The 21,677-nt window shown below is 42.1% G+C and overlaps 1 protein-coding gene across 1 annotated transcript in view; it reads right to left on the reverse strand.

The window, feature by feature from the left end:
• Positions 1–11,060, reverse strand: part of Kcnmb4 (potassium calcium-activated channel subfamily M regulatory beta subunit 4) — a 53,270-nt gene extending 42,210 nt beyond the window's left edge. Inside the window, exon 1 of the mRNA XM_038315144.1 lies at positions 10,725–11,060. Within this exon, the coding sequence (XP_038171072.1) occupies positions 10,725–11,060 (336 nt within the window). The remainder of the gene's footprint in view (positions 1–10,724) is intronic.
• Positions 11,061–21,677: the final 10,617 nt, after the last annotated feature.

Genomic DNA, 21,677 nt, shown 5'->3' on the forward strand with positions numbered 1-21,677 from the left:
GCTTGTTTTGTAACCTACTTTTGATAATAATATATCCTAAACATTACTTTATGGAAACATATTTTTAGTAAACTTAATGTATAATATTTTACCATATAAGTGTGAATCTGTTAAAGTGTATATGTATATATACATACATATGTAAATATGCTATATATATTTATACACGTATATAAATATATAATCTATGTGTATATAAATATATACTTTATATATAGTATATGTACATATGTGTCCATATTTTATATATATAATTATTTTATGTGTATGTGGGTATTTTGCGTGCATGCATGCACTATATGTGTGTGTGCCTGGTATCAGATCCCCTGGAATTGGAGTTTCCATGTAGGTGCTGGGACTCGAACCCAAGACCTGTAGAAGACCAGTCAGTGCTCTTCACTGCTGACCCGTCTCTCTAGGCTCAGGGTGACAGATCATCTTGGTTGCCAACGTAACTGCATCTGGAATCCACTAAAACCAAATCTGCTTGGCAGAGCCGCAAGGGGTTTTCTTAAGCAGAGCATTCGAGGCTGGCTAACACCTTCTGATGACCGCCCACATAAAAGGACATGGGGGAAGGGAGGCTTTGCTTTCTTCCTGCTTGCCCTCATTCTCGCTGGCAAGTTTATGGCCCCTGTTTATGCTGCTGGATTCCAGTGTAGCCTAAAGCCCAGCAGCTCTCCAAGAATCCTCCCAGATTCCAGCACCAGATTGGGATGGTGGAGACATCCAGTCTTGTGGATCGAACTGGACCCTTGGCCCTTCTGTTAGGAGACAGCCATTGTTGGACCTCAGCCTGTAAGACACACTAATAAACCACCTTTTAATATGCATTCATTCTACCAGTTCTGTTTCTTTAGAGAACGTGGAGTCTTTGAGTGACTCTCAAAATTCCCTTAGAGACTTCACAAGCTGGCTTCCGTTGCCTCCACGTATAGAATTCTTATCTTCGATGCTCCAATGGAACAGTCCATTCAGCTTTGAGCACTCATGGCTTTCCCAGCCCAGAGCTCCAAATACTTCCATGATCCTCACATATGGATCAGGATTTCTGGACAATTCTGAGATCATGCAGAATTTTCACTTGTCTGGTTACCAGTAATCCTCATCAAATTATCTATGCACACTCTCACATCTTGTTTCTATTGAAAAGACAGTCTTTTATTGCCAAGAGTGCTCATTGACTTTTGAATCATTTTCCTACAATAGCACAAATATTCTCTAAAATTTGTCATTTTTGTTTAAACTTCAACATATTTTTTAAAGCGTAGGTCTTTCCCTATTATGTATTCAAAACCAACAGCGTTTTATGATTTCTGTCTTTGATGTTGTGTGTAGAAAGGTTTTCGCTCACCCTGAGAAGTTATCAAAATATTTATACTTTACCTAATGATTTCATACTTTGTTCTGTAACTCTAAAACTATATCCCACTAAAATCATAATTTAAGTTAAATGTTTGGGTTTACTCATACAAAACATTTCAAAGTCAATTATGCATTTTAATATATTGTCATTGTGTGTATACATGCTGTGTGGGGACTCGACATGCTACAAGGGCAACACAGAAAGGTCAGAGGACAACTTCCAGGAGCCAGCTCTCGCCTTGACTGAGGGACGCGAGGACTGAACCCGGATCCTCAGGCTGTGCAGCAAACACTTTTATCCGCTGGGCCACCAGCCCCCAGTCATTTTTACTTAGAAAGTTGTTGTTCTCATTTTTTTTGCCAAAATAATAGGGCAATTTTAGAATCATCTACTGAATAAAATACCCTCAAAAATTATGCGAAATGCTTAAATTTGCAAAACAAAATAGTAATTCCTTTGTGTGTAATGAACGGCTTCATTAAAATGCAAACCACCTACCCTTCAATTCCCCCATTCAATGTGTTCAGTTCAATGATTGTTGGTAGATTCAGAGAGGCAACTATCATTATAATCAATTTAAGAACATTTTTATTATACTATAAAGACACCTGTATCCATTAACTATCACAGTCAAATCTCTTATGTCTCCGCTAACTTGTTTTAGTCTTTAGAGTATAGAATTCAATATTGGCAACAGTAATACGCTGACTTTAGTGGTTGGGTAGTTGGCTGGGGTTTTGTTGTTGTTTATTTGTTTATTTGTTTGTCTGTTGGTTTTCTTTTTGTTTGTTTTAGCTATCGGACTTATTTTTGAAAGAAATGATACAAATTCAAGAATTTCAGTGGCTGTACCAATACAATTTACAGAGAGGGTAAAGATAGATAATTCCAATATGCATACGTGGCCATGGAGACCAGAGAGGGCACCTATATCCCGAAGTTACCGTCTCCCACTGTGAGCTGGTCAAAGAGACATTTAATCCATGCCAGATTCAGAGGCTCACATGTCCACGAGCTGCTTCCTTGAAGGACACCACTTCTCACTAGGCACTGAGTCTTAATAAAGTCTTAGAAGTGCTGTTTGTTTGTTTGTTTTGTTTGTTTTTAATGTGTTACTCCTAAAACCAGAACATATTTGATTTTGGCATTTCTGGATTAACAATCCCTGTCTTTTAATTGGGGCAAATGGCCCATTTACATTTAATATATGTTTTTTTTTTTTTTTTGGTTTTTCGAGACAGGGTTTCTCTGCAGCTTTTTTTTTTAGAGCCTGTCCTGGAACTAGCTCTTGTAGACCAGGCTGGCCTCGAACTCACAGAGATCCGCCTGCCTCTGCCTCCCGAGTGCTGGGATTAAAGGCGTGCGCCACCACCGCCCGGCTAATATATGTTCTTTTACACACACATACACACACACACATATGCACGCACACTCGCACGAGCACGCGCGCGTTAAATAACCATTTAGAAATTTTGTTCTACAGACTTACATTTCTTTTTCTGTCATTTCAATTATCTGTTATATATTAACTCTCTCTCTCTCTCTCTCTCTCTCTCTCTCTCTGTGTGTGTGTGTGTGTGTGTGTGTGTGTGTGTATGTGTGTGTGTGATGGTACATTGACTCTTGGGATTTGTTCATGTTAAGCAGGCAGCAAGCATTGAGTTACATAGCAGCCCATAAATCTTTTTTCTATACAAACTTGAACACTTGGGTGGAATCTAGGCTGAGACAGAGAAGGAACATTTCTATCAAGTTCACAGATGGTGCTGATGCTGCTAGAGCGTTGACCACACTTTGGAAAACAGCAGTTTAGAAGATGAAACAGACTGTCCATGAGGAGACCGGTGAAGAGGTATTTCAAAACTGAAGTAAAAGAGAACCATGTCTGGGGCTGGCGAGACAACTCAGCACTTAAGAGAGCCTCCTGTTTCCCCAGGGGACGCTGGGTAAAAAGTTTCACAGTCCAGGTGCCCCATTGCACTGATGAGAAGAATTCAGACACATTTTACATGTCATTTGGTAACAGATACCTTTGTAGCAACCTAATGTGGGCTGGAATCTGCAAACATATAAACTAATTGGAATTCATTTACTGACAAAATAGTAATAAAGCAACAAATGTAATGATTTGCAATTATAACACAGGTTTTTTTAAAAAAAATTGAAGAGGGTACTACTACAAATCAAAATTACAGTCTTTTGCACACTGGTTTATGTCCTAGAGAACAGCTAACGCACAGCAGGAGAAGAGGGTAGAAACATATGTGATAAGAAACACCATTCTGTTCAGTGTTTTCCTGTGAGTAATTATGTTAATTGTAATATAAATGTACTGTTGATCTAGGAACTCAGCCGATTATGCAAGTCTACTAAAGGCTGGAAAATTTAAAACCCAGGGGAAACAAAACTTGACATCTTCATTCATGAATGAGAGCAAGAAACATTTTAAATAAATCAAATGTGTCAAGATCTCACCGAAAGTTTTACAGCTCTGAAGCGTTTGTGACAAAAAAAAAAAAGGTCATTTTCCTCAAATTGCAAATAAAATTTAATATCACAAATCTCCTGGATTTTAGTTTCTGGTTATGTTTTTTAATATATGATTTTTGGGAGAACCATATAAATGGAGATTTTTTTCATAAATGGTATCCACAAGTGGAGACTAGAGATCGAGCGTGAAAAACAATTTCCAACACATAGATTAGGTTGCTTTCAAAGTGTGTGGCGGTGCATGACTTTAATTCTAATGTAATTTATGTGGAAGGCGGAGGCTGGAGGAGCTCTGATTTGAAACCAGTTTGGTCTCCACAGCAAGTTCTGGGTCAGCCAGAGTTACATGGTGAAACTTTGTCTCAAAATAAGAAGACAGCAATTAATATATTCTTTCATTTGAGACAATGTCTTATCATGGTGGCCCTGCTGGCCTCAAACCTGTCATCCCCCTGCCTCAGCTTCGGGCCCCTCAGTGCTCGAATCACAGTGGCTCACCATCATGTCTATTGTATTCTGGAGTACACAACTGTATTAGTCACCTGCTCAAAAACATCCCTTGGCTGCTGAGACACAAGCTTTGCGACAAAACAAACAAACACAACAACAACAACAACAAATCAATACATACATTTACCATTATTAAGAGTCTCGATTTGGGGTGGAGAAATGTCTCAGTTAAGAGCATTGGCTGCTGTTCCAGAGGACCTGGGTTCAGTTCCCAGAACACACACAGTGGCTCACAACTGACTGTAACTCCAGTTCCAGGGGATCTGTTGCCCTCTTCTGGCTCCAGAGGAACCAGGCATGCAGACAGGTACTCAGACAGACTTACAGGAAAAGCACCTATACACAGAAAATGATATTTTTTTTGAAAATGATTCTGGACAGTGGAAGGTCTACACTCTAGCCAAGCTTTATTCCTTTCTGGAGTTGGGGGAGGATCCATTCTCTGCCTTTTCCTTTGTCTTGGAAGTCACCTACATTCAAAAGCTCATGGCACAGTTAGAGTCAAAGCTACCAGCCAGTGCCAGTTGTGTGTTTCTCAAATCACATTATTCTGACTTCTCTCCTATGTTCCACTCTGAAAGACCCTAGCAATTACACCAGGACTACATACAGACTTCAAGATAATCTCCCACAAAAAGAAAAAAACTAAAGTATGATTATTTTATGTATATGGGTATCTTGCCTGTATTTATGTCTGGTGTACAGACAGACCAGAAGAGGGTGTCAAATCCCCTAGAATAGAGTTGAGATCATTGTGAGCTGCCATGTGGGTGCTAGGAATCGAACCCCGGTCCTCCGGAAGAGCAGTCAACACTCTCAACTAATGGATCATTTTTCCAGCCCCTTAATCTCCCGGTTTTAACACGAACCAATTCCCTCTATTAATTCCCCCCGATGGCTAACCAAGAGACACACAGATCATTAAGGCTGAGGAGGTGAGCCTCCATGGGACTCACCCATAGCTTCCCAGTGACCACCAAGCCCTTCCTGAAGTCAAGGCCACCACGCTATTGGTCACAAGTTCCCTTTCCACCTTCCCCATAGCAGTCAACTGCAGACCCCAGCGCACACATCACAACCAGAGCCTGAAGCTTTGCTTGTGGCCTTTTTCTCTCCTATGATCATCTTTTCATTCCTCTTTCCCTCACCAAGATGAAAGCTCTCTTCTCAAGGCAAGTGTCTCCTTCTCCATGAAGCTTTCTACATAGCGTCCCCTCCAAAGGTCCCTAACATCTACCTGTGCCTCCCTATAGAACTTGGCATTTGGCCTTTTTTTGATGGCTACCTATGTTCTATATGGCTTTCTACTAGGCCAGTGGTTCTCAACCTGTGGGTCACGACCCCTCTGGGGTCAAATAGTGGCTATTTACACTATGATTTAAATAACATATTTACATAATGTGGCAAAAGTATGGCTAGGAGTCACCACAACATGAGGAATTGTTCTAAAGAGTTGCAGCGTTAGGAAGATTGGGAACCACTGTGTTAGGCCACAGTCCTGGGGGCAGCACTAGGAAGATTGAGAACCACTGTGTTAGGCCATAGTCCTGGGGCAGCACTAGGAAGATTGGGAACCACTGTGTTAGGCCATAGTCCTGGGGCAGCACTAGGAAGATTGAGAACCACTGTGTTAGGCCATAGTCCTGGGGCAGCACTAGAAAGATTGAGAACCACTGTGTTAGGCCATAGTCCTGGGGCAGCACTAGGAAGATTGAGAACCACTGTGTTAGGCCACAGTCCTGGGGCAGCACTAGGAAGATTGAGAACCACTGTGTTAGGCCACAGTCCTGGGGCAGCACTAGGAAGATTGAGAACCACTGTGTTAGGCCACAGTCCTGGGGGCAGCGTTAGGAAGATTGAGAACCACTGTGTTAGGCCATAGTCCTGGGGCAGCACTAGGAAGATTGAGAACCACTGTGTTAGGCCATAGTCCTGGGGCAGCACTAGGAAGATTGAGAACCACTGTGTTAGGCCATAGTCCTGGGGCAGCACTAGGAAGATTGGGAACCACTGTGTTAGGCCATAGTCCTGGGGGCAGCACTAGGAAGATTGGGAACCACTGTGTTAGGCCACAGTCCTGGGGCAGCACTAGGAAGATTGGGAACCACTGTGTTAGGCCATAGTCCTGGGGGCAGAAGCTCACAGCTTCACTTTCATTTGTGGGCCTGTTAGGCACATGAGAAATGGAACCCTTGATTCTCACCCATATCCACCTATTTAAATCGTCCTTTGGCCACAATAGATTTTGAGAAACCAGAAAATCAATTCAATCTATCTATCTATCTATCTATCTATCTATCTATCTATCTATCTATCTATCTATCTATCATCTATCTATCTATCTCTCCCTCTCTATCTCTCGATGTATCTATCATCTATCTATATTTAATTACATATAATTAATATATTATTTAACAATAACATCAAAGAAAATAACATCCAAAGAAAGCTACTTCTTTGTGAACAGATAAAGACTGGAGATGTAAAGTGACATTTTGTTTATGATCTAACAAATACTACGAAATCTTCAGACTGAAAAGAGAGCGCGCTCCTGTCTCATCCCGCCTTCTATTCCTCTCCAGTGCTGGGATTCAAGGCGTGCGCCACCACCACCCGGCCTCTCTGGCTAACTAGTGTGGCTGCTGGGACTAAAGGTGTGTGCCACCACTGCCTGGCCTGGCTGGCTGACTAGTGTGGCTAGCTTTGCACTCTGATCTTCAGGCAAGCTTTATCTGCTAGATCATACACAAAATACGGCTATAGAGATGTTGGCACAACCCCACTTCTCTTGTCTTATGGTCTGACGGATTTCCCCTTGGAGTACACCAATCTGAACATACAGGTCAAAGCTCAGGGATTTCCTCAGGTGTCACTGTGTCCCTCTCCATGTGCGGGAACAGGGCACGTGAGTGTGGGTCTGAAGGTCCTTTGCTAAGGTGACAAGCAGCCATCGTGCCTTGATCTCTCTTCTACCTTCCTCGATGTTCTTCAAAACAAATCCTGTCTCCATCCCTGTTAAGGTTTTCTACCCTCTTTGATTTCAAAATATTGGTTTCTTAGGAACAAACTTTGTCTTTGCTTTGGGTTTTTTTTTTTTTATTATCAAAGGGGCGGGACCTTCAAGACAAAAACTTAAGCACAGAGTCGGCCTCTAATCACCCCCTCATACCACACAGCAGACGGCAGTCCCTAAATTCATCTTTCCTTTGCTGTCCAAAGCAGGTAACTGCAAAACCAAGTGTTTGCAACTGTGCACATTGATTTCTCTTAACTAATCAATTTAAAATGCGCTTTGTACACTAATTTTAAATTATTCCCTTCCTTCCCTTCTACATTTCTCTAGTCTATTTTAACACCACTTTTTATATTCAGTGGCATCCGCGTCTTTTATCTTCAAAACACGAACATTAATCACAGTGAATTCGTTTTGAAGTGCAATGCTTTGCTTGCTGAGCAGATGAGTACATTTCTCAAGGTTTTCAACTCTTGGCTAATAGAATTACTTGCACAACTTTGAAAACTACAATACTCTGGCCCCAACCAAGTTCAAATCAATGTGCCAGAAAACCGAACCTAAGCACAAGAATTTATTTTTCAAGTTCCCAAGCAGTCAGACCCACAGCGCAGCCATTGTTGAGGACCAGAGAGCATGGTGCACACCTGTGAGTCACCAAGAGCCAGCGTAATGTTGGGAGCAGCAGCAAGAAGCAGCTAACTCTGAAACTCAAGACCATGCTATGGTTAATCCAGACAATGGGTCACATCCCTAATCAAATCCTTAGCTGACTTAGACACTACGTGACTAGACACAGCGATTCCCTCGCAAAGTAAGGATTTGATGAAAACACAAATAAATGGATCAGGACTTAGGGATACTTAAAAAAAAAACGTTAATGGAAGGGCAGCATTCTCCCCAGAGGTCCGCAGCTCAACGAGATATGTATTTGTAACACCTGTCCCCTCCCCATCCTTTGCTGTAATGCTTTGAGGAAACTCCAGGAAAGAGTAGTTGCTCTATTATCTGAGGAGGGATTTCCTAACAGTTTCCTATGATGGCTGGATTTGGAGAGACCGTGAGAAGTCGGTGAGACCTGAAAGGAATAGATTAGAACATTAAAAGTAAGGTAGGTAGGGATAAAGCTCTGGGTAGCCAATGGGACCAGGCAACGAGGACTGTCTACTCGCAAGGACACCATAGAAACTAACTCTTATTATTCACCTGACTCTACCATGATATTTTGCGTACATTGAATTTTTCCATTACCCAATGCTTACAGAAATTTCCAAATTGAACACTTAATTGACAAAAAAGTGATGTTTGTTCTATAAATACTACAATACATCATAATTTGGACAACGATGCATACTTGGCAGAGGAAACCTTGCCCAAATTGATGGAGAGGTCATTCATCACTTTCTGGACCGCAACATATTGTTATTTTCCCAATTCTGACAATTTTATGGACAGTCTAGCTTAAGATTTTGTTTGGTACCTCTTCAAAGCAACTACTGCCAAGTTCTTAACTGGCACTGAGAGGGGAAATGAGATTATTTACAAGTGGAGAGACAGAGAACTTTAGTATTACATAAAACTTCGTGGTTGCTTCCAAGTGATTTAAGAATCAATGTCCTAATGATTCCAATTTATTTCTGTTGCCAGATCCTGCCTGGAAATTGTGGACTTGTTTTTTTTTTTTTTTTTTGTGGTCAATTCTAATTTGTCTATTCCCAAATTAGATATTAACCATCTACTAGTATGTATATGCCCATGTATAACTCCTTATTGATTACAGCACTATCTCAAGAATAATTAGCAGTGTTTCAACAACTATGCCCACTCCTGCATGACAAACTAGAGTATCTTCTAAATCAGTAAATGACTACTTGACACCTTTCTTAGATTTTTTTTATTTAATTCTGATTTTTGAAAAACCTTCCAAATCCATGAGAGTTCTTTTTCGAATACTAAGCACTAAGCGGATTAAGTCACATCTGTCTTTGAGACCCTACCACTTGTTCAAGGGCTTGGACATTAGATTCCGTGTTAGAAATGTCTATTTCTATATTTACTGTGCCTGCATTATGGTCATTTTTTTTTAAAGCAAACGAATCTTCATGCATTACCAGAAGACTTCCAATGAGGAGTCAATCATATTTTTTAAGAGTAATTACTTCTAACTTTCCAAATTAATGAGTTACTCTGGAGGTTCTCTGCACAGCGATGGTGAGCTCGTTTAAAACCCTAATTCAGATTAATTTATCTTGTCACGTTCAACAGAACACGCTCGTTTGTGTACAGGATTCCTTCCCTTTGGAATGGTTTCCTGCTCGGTCTTCAAGCATAGCCCTCACAAAAGTAAAAAGGGACAGCAACTTAAAAAAACAGACGCACCTTTAGTTGGTGGTAGAAAGGACCGAAGGCATCAAAGAACCCCCTTGCAGAAGCAGGCGCGCTGCAAAGCTCAATTAGTTCACGGACTGAGGACAGTGCTTTTTATAAGTGCTTTTTTCCCCCCTGGGAACTTTTCTGAGTCTCCCTCTCTGCTCTCCAGAAGCTCACAAGTCCTAACCAGGTTTTATCTATTTTTTCCTTTTTTTTTTTTTTTTTTTTTTTTTTTTTGCTTGTGATAACAAAAGAAGTTGTCAGGAAAGGGCTGTGCTTGGTATATTTCACCGAGACGTTTTCTATTTTCAGTATATTTCAGTTTTACTGTTCTCCAACAGCTCCTGATTATCTCTACTTGGAGGTGGTTGGGACCCACCCCCACCAAACAAACAAACTGGACCTAATCAGAATTCCTCACTGGATTCCTGTTGATCCCCTTCTCTCCCTTTCCCTCCCCCAAATAACCCATCTTTAGACCTCAAGTTAAAAACCTCTGTTTAGAACTAAAAGGCAAAAGCCTAAGAATATTCTAGGAGCGAAGGACCCCTCCCTTCAAGCTCTCAAAGGTCACGTCTTTTGGAGTGCCTGAGGCCAGTAGGAAGCTCAGGCGCCCGTTGACCTTACACTGGAGTAGCTGAGTCCCTGCTAACCCGTGGCTATGTTAAAGGAAAAGTTAACTTTCTTTACCCCTTGAGTTTGGGTAAACCCGTCCAGCGGGCGCTGCACCTGGGCTTGGAGGGAGCTCAAAAACCTAAGAACAGCTAATGTTTGCAGAGAGACTCTGGGTACCACCGCCCCGCGGGCAAACACACCCCGAGGACTGGAGCCCTGCAGCTCCACAGATGTGTGCACGCACCTAGTGCCTCATATGTTCTTCTAGCAAGGACAGTACACTACGAATCTTCCCCTGAAGTCTATCCCCAGCGCTGGCCTCGAACCTGCACCGTTAGGCGGGAGCTCCCGCATCCTTACCTTGGGGTTGGTCAGGAGCTGGTGCTGGTCGCTGTGTAGCAGCGCCCTGGAGTTGGACTCGGAGTTGTTCACGTATACCTGGACGCAGGGGTACTGCGAGGTGCCCCTGCAGTCGGTGCCACAGGTGAAGGTGCACTCGAACACCTCTCCGATCTGCTGCACCGACAGCACCGTGCAGTTGGCCGCCGTGGCTTGCAGATCCTGCAAGGCGGGACTGAGCCAGCAGAAGCCGAAGATGAAGAGCGACACGACGCCGGAGATGATGAGGAACAAGCCGAGCCGGATGCTCTTGTCTTCGGCTTCCGTGTACTCGTAAGCCACCCTGAGCTTCGCCATCGCCCCCCACTCTCCACGACTGGCGCGCTCCCCGCCCCCTCCCGCCCCCGGCGCGGAGCTCGACTGCCTCGGGCGGGAGGAGCCGCCGCCGCCGCCGCCGCCGCGCGACAGCAGGGGAGTGGGCGGCGAGGGGGCGCGCGCGAGAACAAAGGGGCCGAGGCCGGCGACGCCCCCGGCGGCGGCGCTGCCCGGGGCCCGGCTCCCGGGTGCCACGGTCGCCTTAGATCGTCCGGCACCCCGGGGCTCCCCGAGCCGGCCCCCGCCCCCGCGCGCTCCGCGCCCCGCGCCCGTTCCCCGGCGCTCGCCGCCCGCTTGCCATCGCCTCGGCCGCTCGCCCGCCGCCCCGACGCTGGGAGCGGCTGGGCTGCCGAGCCCGGGCTCCGCCGTGCGGGAGGCTGCTCCTCCCCGCCCTGGGCGCCGCCGCCCCGCCCCGCCCCGCGCCGCGCCCCGCAGCTCTCCCGTGGGCGAGCACCCCCGGGCCGCCGCGAGCTGCTCTCGGAGATCCTCGCCAGATGCAACCTGGTGAGATGGCAGAGAGGGCCGCGGCGAACGCTTAGCATCAACAGAGCGCAGCCGGGGAGAAAGTTAAAAGAGGAAAGAAAAAAAAATTTTTTTTTAAAGTGGGGGTAGGGTGGCGTGAGCATGCAAGGCGGGAACCCGGGTTGTGCAGCCGCAGAGAGCTGCTAGGAGGCAGGCGCACCGGGAAAGCGAGCTTAGGTGACAGCGAGGGACAGAGGACACCGGCGCGGAAGCAAGGAGATGCCCACCGGCGAGCGGCGGGAGCTGGGGGTCCCTGCCGATGCCACGCTGCCCCCGGGCCTGTCCAGGCGGAGTTCGCAAGACTACTCAGGCGGGCTGGATCGGAGGCTCAAACCTCTGTAGACTTCGCTGGGAAACTAGGTCTCAGGCAGCGGGAAGGACCCCTAGGGGTCAGACGCAAACAGGTGGTAGAGACTTGCAACCTGGGACGGTGATGCCTCTTCCCCTGGCTTTCCAGATGTAGACAGCAGAGTCTGTTGGCCTCTTTAGGAATCTTGCCACTGTTAGCCCGCACAGGGATTTGCAGGTGAGCTTTTTCTGAAGCGCAGTGCAAGGCGACTTTAGGTCCAGCTTCTCGAGTTCTACTTACTTCGTCTTTGCTGCTTCCATATCCACCCTGTGGATGTAAACCTTCAACCTCTATTCTAACTTTACTTTGTAAGTTAAAACTACTTTTTATCTAAAATGTTTTTTATTATAAAATCAAACTTGAGAACCGTTTCAAGCTACGTTTGGAAGAATAAATAAAAAAAAATACATAAATCTCTTCGTCTTGATTTGCCAAGTCCGCATGAATGAGCTCATGTTTCTGGTGAATACCAAATGCAGAAACATGGAAATATTAAGCCCACTCTCCCAGATGTCAAATTCTTTGCTGGTTTTGTCTGAGTATCTTCCCATAGGGTTCTGACAGGTTGTGGCGACATGTATTTCCAGACAGTGGGAAGGGAGACCTTCAGTATCTGTTTTTCTTAATGAATTAAAAAGGCTGCCGGATTTGGAAAACTTTAGAAACTACAAAGATATTATGACGCCATAACTTCTAAGTCCTGGGCCAGACAGTTCATTTTATTTTATATTTCTGCCTGGGATTTTTTTTCCCTTTCTGTTGATGTAAAGATATTTGTTAGAGACACATTGCCTATAAAGAAAAATGAGCTAGGGGCTTTGATACAGGAGGAGGAGCTTGGTCCTGCCTCAACTTGAGGTACCCTGCTTTGTTGACTCCAATGGGAGGCCTGCCCTTTCGGAAGGGAAACTGAGGAAGAGTGGATGCAGGGTGGAGGTGAGGTGGGGAGGAAGGTAAATGGGAAGGGGGGGACTGTGGTTAGTATGTAAAATAAATGAAAACAATTAATAAAAAGTTGAAAAAACAAAAGTGAGCTCAATAGTTGAAGTGTCTTAACCTTAAATCGCAAATCTTCGCTGAGTGTTTTCCTATGACTGGTTCCTATCCGTATTTCAAGAAGGCAGCCTCTCCTAGGATCGGAGATGGGGATGGATGAACAGGTAACAAAATCACTTAGTCTGAGGGACTGAATCCCAAGGCAAAATAATTCATACACAGTCCAGAAAGCCCTGGACAGAGCTTAATGAACTAAAACACAGTTCAATACCTCTACAGCGCAAGTGTTGTGAATAAAACCTCTCCCTCACAACTGTGTAAGACCCAGGAAACCAGGTCAGGGAGTTCTGTCTTGACAGAAATGTTCATTTAGTTTCTTTATGGTTATTATTCTCAAGGTGATGGAAGAAGCCGTTTCTCTCTGCCTTTGTGTTAGTCAAGCATTTAGTTTTCTCTTCTTTCCTATTTCTAAGTTGGCTTGTCTTCTGTCTTAAGTGAAGACACATATCTAAAGACTTTGCAAATTAAATCAACTCTTCGATCCTGAAGGATGCACCGGAAATACATATTTGTTTCTTTTACTTGCGGTAGGTCCACCTTGTAGCATTCCCAAGAAAGGCCGGAGAGACTTGTTTCAGAAAACGGGTCATCACTGGCTTCAAGTCAGAAGGGCAGCAAGACCCTCAGGAACCTCAGGAGGGTAAATTTCCCTGCTCCCAGGGAAAGTGAGGGGCATCACAGAAAAGGGGCTAGTCCTTCCTCTGAACAGACTCTGAAAGGTACCATGTTCAGAACCAGACTCGCTCATAGAATACTGTTGTCTCCACAGCTCTCGCGATAGCCAGGGCAAGTCGCAATGAACTTTCATTTAGAAGAAAAGCAAGACTTTCCAAAAGACGAACATTAAAGCTTTGCTACCATCAGTTTGTTTTGGGATCAACAGTCTACAAAAAGTTCTGTGGCTTATGTTCAAATTGCAAGATCCAATCTGGTGTGCATGCAAGGAGGACTTGAATATCATAAGCATGGAGCATGCTGGGAAACGTTTGTTATTTCCAGAATCATCACACTGTGGTCTTTCTATAACAAACTTAGTAAACACTTGTATAGCTAAACTTCACGGATGAAAAAAGTCATGATTTATCACTGTTCTTATTAAAATTCACATACTGGATGAGTTTTAAACCTTAGCAACTAACTGTAATTAGATAAGAGACTAGTGATCCAATAAGGAAAGCATATAGAAATCTTATTTTCTCGATTCAGACATAACTAGAAAACTAAGTCATCTTTTATTTAATCTTACAATATTTAGTTTGGGAGCTGGAGAGATGGCTCCGCAGTTAAGAGCAGGGACTTGAGTTCTATTCCCAGCACCCATGTCAGCACGGCCCAATCACCTCCAACTCCAGTGGACCGGACTCCTCTGGCCTCGCAGGTACCAGCTCTCACATGCTTATAAACAGACCTACACAGACAGATTATTAAAATAATACATTTTTAAAATAAACGTTTGCATGCGACCAGAGAAATGATTCAGTGGTTAAGAGCACCGGCTGCTCTTCCAGAGGACCAGGGCTTGGTTCCCAGAACACAACAGAAGCTCACAACCATCTGTAACTCTAGTTCCAGGGGATCCAGTGCCCTCCTCTGGCCTCTGCAGTCACTGTCTGATTGTGATGCACAGACATACGTGCAAACACCCATACACTTAAAATACAAATAAAGATCAATTAAAAAGATGTTTTCAGGCTTACTAAATGATTTCTAGCTTGCTATGGCCAAGAAATAAACTTTATCATGATCTATGACTCTTAAATGCTTATCTTCTTAGTCTTTAAATTTTCAGCCATAAATGCTACCTATTTTACTAAACATACTATTACTGAGAACACTACTACTTCTAGATACTTAGGACATATTAGTTTAAGATTAACCAAGAAGCTCAATAAGACTTTGCATTTCATTGAAATAGCAAATACTTTAAAAGTAGTTTATTTTTAAAAGTTCAAATTTGTTTGTACAAGGCTTTTGTTTACATAAAGCACAGATAAGCAAAATGCCAAAAGCAAAAAATGTAATCATTTTACAAAGTAAAAAATGTATTAATTTTAAAATTAAAGAGAATTTTATACATGCACACTATAAGAAACCCATCCCTCCCTCCAACTTCTCCCATACCCCCAACCCCTCCCTCCTCCTAGCTTCATGTACTTTTTTTAAGATTTATTTATTTATTATGTATACAACATTCTGCCTCCATGTATGCCCGCACGCCAGAGGAGGGTGCCAGATCTCAGTACAGATGGTTGTGAGCCACCATGTGGTTGCTGCGAATTGAACTCAGGACCTCCAGAAGAGCAGCCAGTGCTCTTAACCTCTGAGCCATCTCTCCAGCCTCTCATGTACTCTTTTTAATAGCACTGAGTTCAGCTAATGTTGCTCTGTGTGCACAGACCAACCACTGGAGTACAAACAGCCAATGCAGTCCTGAAGCCAACTGGAAAGCTCCGTTATCCAACAGTCATCAATTGGCCAGAGCTCTTCAGCTAAGGCGGGACTTCATAAGCCTTCCGCTCATCCTTGTGTAGATATTAAGATTTTAAGTTTTATGAAATGTTCTAATTAAGTAGTGGTAGAGTTCCTAAATTCTTACCACTTTTTACATTCATTGACCATTTACAGGAGACACTTACTTATGTAGAAAAGGGAGAATCAGCTGTGGAATGGGAAGTTAGAACCCACGTGACTTTGACCCCAGATCTAGCAGTAATACATCTGATGCAGTCGACACTATTTCTCTTCAAATGAAGGAGTTGAGCTACAATTGTTTTAACACTGTAGGGTTAAATTATAAGTTGATTTTGTTGTTTTAAGAAAAACTTGTATAGCTATGTAATAAGCTTATTATTTGGAATATTTAGTTAAAGTATTTCAAACAGTCATCAGACACAGAGAACGTCTTCCAGTGGCTAGCAGGGAGTGGGGGAGTATCCTTGGGAGTGGGGGAGTATCCTTGGGAGCATGGGTGTACATTTCCTGAATAACTACATGGACTGGGTTATTCACAGATGTCCTAAACTCATCTTCTTGTAGATGGAATTCTCTGTCCTGCCTGGTCCGGCACCCGTTCAGTCCCAAATAAACACACAGAGGCTTATATTAATTATAAACTGTTTGGCCTGTTGCTCAGACTTAATTAGCTCTTTCAACTTAAATTAACCTATAATTTTTATCTATGTTTAGCCACATGATTTGGTACTTTTTCTCAGTAAGGCATTCTCATCTTGCTTCCTCTGCTGGCAACTGTATCTCTGCTTTTTCTCTTCCCAGAATTCTCCTAGTCTGGTTGCCCCCACCCCGAAATACTTCCTGCCTGGCTACTGGCCAATCAGCGTTTTATTAAACCAATGAGTGACAAATCTTTACAGTGTACAAGAGCACTGTCCCAATGCATTTTCTCATGAAAAGGAACATATACTGAGATTACTATTTTCGAAAGGATACATTAAAAACAGATTTCAAATGTTATACCCAAGGGCTGCTCAGCATCCCCACTATGAAGCCTATGAAGGGGCCACTCTGTAGAGGAATGCTGTAGCTGATGACTTAATCTTGCTCCCATTTGTTCTGATTCTGAGTCACATTCGTGTTTAACAATGCTGTTGAGACACATTCCAGATCAAAGGACTGCTGTGAGAGATTAGTATTTAGGTTAGGTTCAAGCTACAAAATAGACACACACACACACACACACACACACACACACGAGATAAACAGGTGCTGATAAGTCACTTGCAATAGACTGGAAGGAAATCCTATCTCATTTATGCAGGAAATAAGTAATTCTAGCAAATTTTTCTTGTCTTTGCCTGGACACATGTAATAATGGAAAACACACTGACCCCTATCATCTACCCACTACTGTTTTGGATCATTTAAAGAAGTAGAACTTTCTTATGATAAATTAATACTTGAGCCTTGCCATAACAACAGCATATCATCTGATATTACTTAGGGTAAAGATAATTATAAGAATAAAGTCTTAAAAACAATGAATCCTCTTCAGATGTGTAGCCAATTTTCCCTCCAAGGTCTTTTCTTCTGGTACACATTTTCTGGCTACTTCGTTTTCTTTTGATGGGGTTTAGAACACTAACGTTTTATACCCTTACCTTAAATGCTAAGAAAAAGAATAATTCAAAATTGGAAAGGAAATCCCACTTTAATATTCTACGAAACAAGAGCCTGCACCTTCAAATTCCACGCCATGTAATTTACAAACATCCCAAGGATAATGGTCTTGTTCAGGAATGTCACCGCAAGTGTAGAAAAGCCAGAAAAATGACTGGCTCATCTTCATTAGACAATTCATATTCTGAATAGTATTTTGCAAGTCAACTAATTCAATATTCAAATTTTAGACCTACATTTAGAACGAACCAAGAATAACCCAAAGTTTTAGATAATGTAAATGTAGAAATAATTGAGCACAGTAACATAAATGACATTTGCATAAAGGTATGTTTTATGTAATAGTATACTTAAAGAATATTAATTATTCAAATCCATTAAACATTCAAATGATGTTTCTCTTAAGAGAAGGAAATATTTAACAACTCAAAGTCAGACCAAATGAATGCACTGCTACATATGGTAATTAAGACTCCATCTTAAAATAAATGTTCAGTATGTAACACATTTAAAGGTAGCTTTGAAACATTGTGGCTGCCCTAAATCTTTATTTTTATACACAAGAAGATGGAACTATTTATGTCATTCCCTCCTATAATGTTTTCTTATTGAAGTATATAATTTTGAAAGTTTCATCTAAGTTTTTCCATTATAAATGAGTACCAAGAGGCCAAGGTCTTAAAATATCAATCCACTTGTAGAAATTATATCACTCTTGAAATCTGTGGCATTTCTTCCCAGATGTTTGAAGACCTCAAGTACCGTCAAAATTATCTCTAGTATGGAGTAGAAACCAATTTCCCTGGAAGAAAATTTCCTTTTTACAAATTAAGGACAATATGTGGCCAAGATATCCCGTAGGTCAAAGACTGTGCAAATGACCAAAACATTTCATGGGATGTTTATGCAAATTAAGAGACCACCTCCTAAGGCTGGAGGGTTGGCTAAGTGGTAAAGAACACTTGCCCAGGACCTAGGTTTGGTTCCCAACACCCATGATGGCTCACAATCGCTCACAATCCAACCCTCTCTTCTGGATTCTAAGGTCACTGCACACATCCATGTAGATGAGACACTCATACACATAAACCTGAAAATTAAGAACTGTCTTCCTTAGCTGGTGCTTTATGCTGCTTGACGGAGTTAACGCAGATTCTTGCTTACTAGCAAGCTAGCAGAACACAGCTGTAGTATGGTAGGTGGCCTACCAGGCCATTGAAATGAAGAATGAACGCAAAATTGGTTTGCAGCAGAGATATTTGAGATGTTTCAGCTAGTGCTTGTATACTATTTAAGCAGGAATTTGAATTTGCAATAAAGAGGAAGTTGTGAAAATTTTAAGTTACAACTTATATGATTGGCAGAAAGTTTTATGATCTATACATAGAAGTTATTTCATGGCCCATGGATATCAAGTTCTTAAAATCATATAACATAAAGAAAGTGCCAAATCTGGATGACTGGATTTCCAACTTTCAATTAATGAATATATTGATACTGTATGCAATTACTTCCAGCAGTTTTTATGCATAAAACTAAAGTTAAGCAAAATATTCTCCAGATACAGTGGAGGTAAGTAGATTTGCTGTTGTACACTTGGAAACTAGCTGACTTGTTTCCTGTTCTGCTGATGAATAGTATTGTAAAGATGTGATCTCTCAGAGAGGACGCTGGGTGTCACAGGGGAAAAAAACCCCACAGCTCTGGCACGTAAGACTTATTCTAATGTTCACTTGGTGACAGTTCACGGCCACCTTAATCTAGTTAGTATGAATACATTATACGAAGCCTGAAGTGTACAAATGGCAGCGACTTCAGATGTGATCTGCAGCTGCTTCTGGTTCTTCTCATGGACACTAACATGTCCAAGTGGTCCTCAGGTCTATTAGCTCGGAATCCCATTGCTAGACTGGTATATTCCTATTGTAACCTCAATGCAAAGACAGCTATACATCAAACTGAATGATTATTTTTAAATAATAGAAATATCACTCAGTCTAACTCACATGACTCTACTATGGTAGGAGACGAATGTGAACATGAATGCCATGTATTACCAGTTTGCTCCGAAGTATTTACTCCAAAACAGCAAACACTGGCTCCTCTTTCCCTCGGATATACTAAAACGAATTAATATAGCCTGGTGAACACTGCTAATATGTGTTACCCTTCATTGTTTCACATGCCTGCTCCCGTCAACTAAAGGGAGGAAAAGAAAAATAGCAAATTTAATTCAATTTGCATCTTACAATCAGACTTAACCCCCACCCTCAGTAGTTTAAGTACCCTATACTGAAATTTTTAGAGAACAGCGAATTCCTTAAGGTTGTACTTTTCAGCTGACATGACTTCAGTCCCTTTTTATCAAGGATACTGACACCTCCAATTGCTGAGATAAGGCCTGAAGTTGTTAGGAGCACCCTTTTAGTATGAAAACTGGCTGTCCTGTCAAGGGCTAACCACCCAGTTTCTGCTTGATCACTTCGAATACTTTATATCTTCATCAGCCAGCGAGCACTGTGGGGCAGTGTAATGATAGCCCCCTCATTCAACTTTGAGTCTGAGACTTAACCTTCTTCTCAAATTCCTGTATTTGAAGAGAGCTGCCACAACTCCCCTTGTTCTCTGGCTTTAGTCAAAATTCGTGTTTTAACAGATCTGAAACATATCCTTTCTGTATGTTTGCAGTGTTTTAAAAAAATGGGATGTACTTTCTAGTTGGCTGTCTTCATCTGAGACTTTTGATGTGGCAATGATTTCTAGCACATTTTCAGATATACACTAATTATCCCCGTTCCTTCTAACACCTTTTCAGCTAACTTCAGCTAACCACAGGAGAGCAACACTCTGTCCAGTTGCTTACCTTATGCACAGAACACTGTCCAACCAGTCCCTCTTCCACTGTGTAGTATGAAGACAAACCTATGTCTTAAGGAGCAAGCCGTCTTAAGCTCCGAATTACTGCTCAGGGGCACAAGACGCTCATCTAGCCTTACTGAGGTCCCATGCTCAAGCCCAACCTCCACAAAACAAATGCAATGGCTCTGGCTCCTTAGTATTAGACTGACAACACCTTTATTTGGCCCTTGTTTAGCTCTTTTGCCACACACATGAAATCACTGCTCATGGGCAGCCCTGGAGTTTGATCGGAATGTTTCTAAGCCTTTTCTCATGCCGTGCTCTTACTGCCTTTTGCAGTGATGAAGATTTCTGCAAAACGGGAGACGCTAAAACCTATTCCATGATACTAGTCTTTAAACAGAAAACAATCACGTATGTAAAATCAGTAAGACATTTGGTAGCCAGAGGGCAGAAAGGGCTGTGCAGTATCAAAAAAAAATCATTTAAAATAGACCAACATTTCAGATGTATGACTTTCAAAGGCAGTGATTCTTACCATGTCCTGAACAAAACACACTTTTTCCTGTAGCAGTAGAATATATTAGCATTGTTGGCAACAGAAATACTCTTCATTTGTATTGTTCTACATATAAACCACTCTCAAGCCATGCTATATATCCAATTTTTAAAAAAATGTTACCATCTAAACTGCAAACTCATGACTCTGATCTAATGGAGACCACTTGATTCAACCCAACACTGAAAACTACTGGGTTATCTCTCGATGCATGTATGTGCTTCCTCTTCCAGATCTGCTCATGGTATGATCCAAGTCACTGTCAGATACCACTGGCAAGAGGAACCTGGTGACATGCCGTTAAAATCTAACGTTTTCAAAGTAAAGACATCTCATGTCTTATCTTAGTCTCTACAGATTTTTTTTTTTCATTTTAGTGTGTAAGTTATCAGAGATTTTTAACTCAGAGCCTCACATACGGCAGGGCAAGCACTCTATCAATGAGTTATAGAGCCCCAGATCCTAAAGATTATCTAGTTAGTAGAAACTTCTAAGTCTTTATAAACTATAGCTGAGGATATGTAGGCATTCCTGTTTCCACATATATGTTTTCAACAACTTTGTGCAGAACGGATACCACAAATGCAAATCTATGTGAAGCGAGTCTTCCAGGGTCATGCTCAGATACCTCATGTTTTATAGGCAATTGGCATAATGTATCAGAAGATCTACATTTGTAAATGATAGGATTCAAGGGCATCAATATGATGGTTCACAGGAAAAAAAAACCCTGAGATTTGAAAGCTAAGTGAAAATGCTTAATATTTTCATGAAGTTACAGCAAAGGATAATCATTTCAAAGCCCAAATGATCCAATTTGTACATTTTATTTCCAAACTGAAATGATAAAATATACCAATTCATGAACAAGTGTTAATAAAGTACCTGTGGATAAATGGTTGGTTTCGAAGGTAGTGCAAGAAGTTAAGTAAACTTTTCAGTTCTTAAGAAAGATTACACTGAAGGAAAAAGCCAGCAGAAAACTCCAGAAAACAGAGTTTTATCATGCATGTCACAGTGCACCTCAAGCTCAGATCCTTGTATTCAAAAAGTTAAAGGAGTCCCTTTTGCAAGTTACTAGCTTCCGTTCCACAAAGCCAGTCACAGTTCAGCAACGTTT

The sequence above is a fragment of the Arvicola amphibius genome, chromosome 17 (genome assembly GCF_903992535.2).
Source record: "Arvicola amphibius chromosome 17, mArvAmp1.2, whole genome shotgun sequence".
Lineage (NCBI taxonomy): Eukaryota > Metazoa > Chordata > Mammalia > Rodentia > Cricetidae > Arvicola > Arvicola amphibius.